The sequence below is a fragment of the Leptonychotes weddellii genome, chromosome 4 (assembly GCF_054177405.1).
Source record: "Leptonychotes weddellii isolate Sample4059 chromosome 4, ASM5417740v2, whole genome shotgun sequence".
NCBI classification, from domain to species: Eukaryota; Metazoa; Chordata; class Mammalia; order Carnivora; family Phocidae; genus Leptonychotes; species Leptonychotes weddellii.
In genome coordinates this window covers 34,813,670-34,815,791 of record NC_138372.1, presented here as the reverse complement: position 1 = coordinate 34,815,791, position 2,122 = coordinate 34,813,670, and the positions used below count along the sequence as shown (strand labels likewise).

The following is a 2,122-nucleotide window of genomic DNA, read 5'->3' as shown; positions in this document are numbered from 1 at the left end:
GAGATGAATATTCATGACATCATTATACAGATGGGTCACTCCGACATTTTCTTCAAAGGTAAAGTCAGGGGAGCATGAGACTCTATGCTGGGTGCTGGGGACTTAGCTGCTTTGGAAGGCAGCTGACCAGAGTAAGGTCACCACTGGGAAATATGGCTTCCCTTAGGATGTGTAGAATTTTTACGTCCAGGTAAGGAATAAGTAGGAACCAACCAGGCAAAGAGGGTAGAGAAGGGGAGTGGCTACCTTTCTCGTGGCCCTACTACCTTTGATAGCATGCTCATGCATCTCTGGCTGAAAGGACAGAGGTCTGGACCCAGACAGGCTCGCATCACAAAGAGAGGGGACACTGAGGAGGAGGCCCTGAAGGACAGTAGAGTCTGAGGAGGGGAGTGAGCACCGCAGTGCAGACGGCAGGAGGTTAGAGACTCCGAGGTCTGTGGGGAACTCTCATAGGCTGCTAGAAGCTTTCGAACATAGGGATGTTCAATACTTAATTTTAAATTGTGCTTCTGTGGTTTAAGATTCTTTCCCTCCCCAAACCTTTGGTACATTTGGTTGCACACAAATGCTTCAAGGGAATGGTTTTGGGGAAAATGAGGGGGAAAAGCTGAGTTCCCAGTAACGGTCAGTAGGGAACAGTGAGGAAAGCAGGGCCTGGTGAGGTCAAAGGTCAGGGGACACGGAAATGTGGAGGCAGCAGCACCAGGAGGTGTTCATAGAATCAGCTGTGTTTAAGCCTTAAAGGACGAGAATTTTATTTGTAGTCACTTATGGTGAGTGATCAGTACAGAGTGATGATCAGAGGCCGCATCGAAGAGGGTCAGGTGAGAGTAGGGGCAGCCTAGACACGAGAGAGAAAGGAACGGACCTTCTCACTGTGTCCTTGGCAATGGGACAGGACTGTGGTCCCTTTCCAGACATCTGAGGCATGGTGTGCACACTCCAGCTGAAGGAGGCTCCTCCCCACCAGCTGGCTTCCCAAGTCACGACGCAGCCAGCCACCATGCGAAGCCTTCCGGGACCTTAGAGAATTACTAAATCACCATTTATTGGACACTGTTACTTTCTGGGTACAAAGTCACTTGGGACGTGGCCCTTGGTCTTTGGTCCTTGCCCCTTGGAGTACGCAGCCTAGCCGGGGAGATAAACATCACAGGACAGTGATCGGTACGGCTACAGAGGCAGGTCCAGAGGGTGTGGGAGCAGGAGTGGGATCCTGACCCAGTTGTGGCAAGTACATTAAATGCCTCAAGGCCGTGGAACTCCACGTGTTTGGAAGTGACGGTGGGAAGGGGCAGAATTTGAGTGGCACCAAGGAGAGCCCCCCAGAGCTCCCTGCCCAAACACCATCTGTCACCATGCTTACATTCCACCCTGGTCCCTCACTCCCTGGGGTCTGGCAGTGGAAGTAAAGGCCCTCCTGGGTCGATGCCTGCCAGAAATAGATGACTAGGGGTTGGGAACTAGGGAGGGAGGGGAGGACAAAGGGTGGAGGGAAGGGATACAGGTGAGCAAAGATGCACTTGGACTTTTGCAATGTTCTTGCAACCCCTTTTCTTATATCTTCCACTTTTTTAAGCCTAAAAATACATGTATAGTAAAAGCTCCTAAATAGAAGCACCAAGAGGGTGGAGACTGTGTTTCTGAGGATAGGAACATAGGGCAGTATAATGGAAAAAGAGCTGGAGTCAGAAGACCTGGGTGCGAGTCCTGCTGTGTGGCCCTGAGCAAACCCAGAGCCCTCTCTGGTCTCCCTTTCCCCACATGGCCAGTGTGCAGGTTGGGCCAGGGGCTCCTGCCGGCTCAGCCTCAGTGGTCCCAGGTTTTCACAGCAAGATGAACTGGCCCGGCTCCAGTCCAGTTTACTCTGTCTCCACTGAAGCCAGGTCTGCGGAGTCAGGCAAAATAGCCCCAGAGGAAGATGTTGATGGCCAGCAGCAGGATGGCATTGACGTCGCAGACGCTTCTCCAGAGCGGCTCCTCGGCAATGCTGGTCAGCTCCCGCTGGTGTGTGGCCATCTCCTCAGGGCTCAGCGTGGGCTCGGGGTGGCCGGCCAGCCCGCAGAACCAGTCCCACAGCAGCCGGCCCCACCGCCTGCGTGGGGCTGAAGACCGCAGT

The 2,122-nt window shown here is 53.5% G+C and overlaps 1 protein-coding gene across 1 annotated transcript in view; it reads right to left on the bottom strand.

The window, feature by feature from the left end:
* Positions 1-733: 733 nt before the first annotated feature.
* The window catches only part of SLC5A9 (solute carrier family 5 member 9), a 22,716-nt gene continuing 21,327 nt past the window's right edge, over positions 734-2,122 (bottom strand). Inside the window, exon 14 of the mRNA XM_081818409.1 lies at positions 734-2,108. Coding sequence (XP_081674535.1) covers positions 1,900-2,108 — 209 coding nt within the window. The 3' untranslated portion in view covers positions 734-1,899. The remainder of the gene's footprint in view (positions 2,109-2,122) is intronic.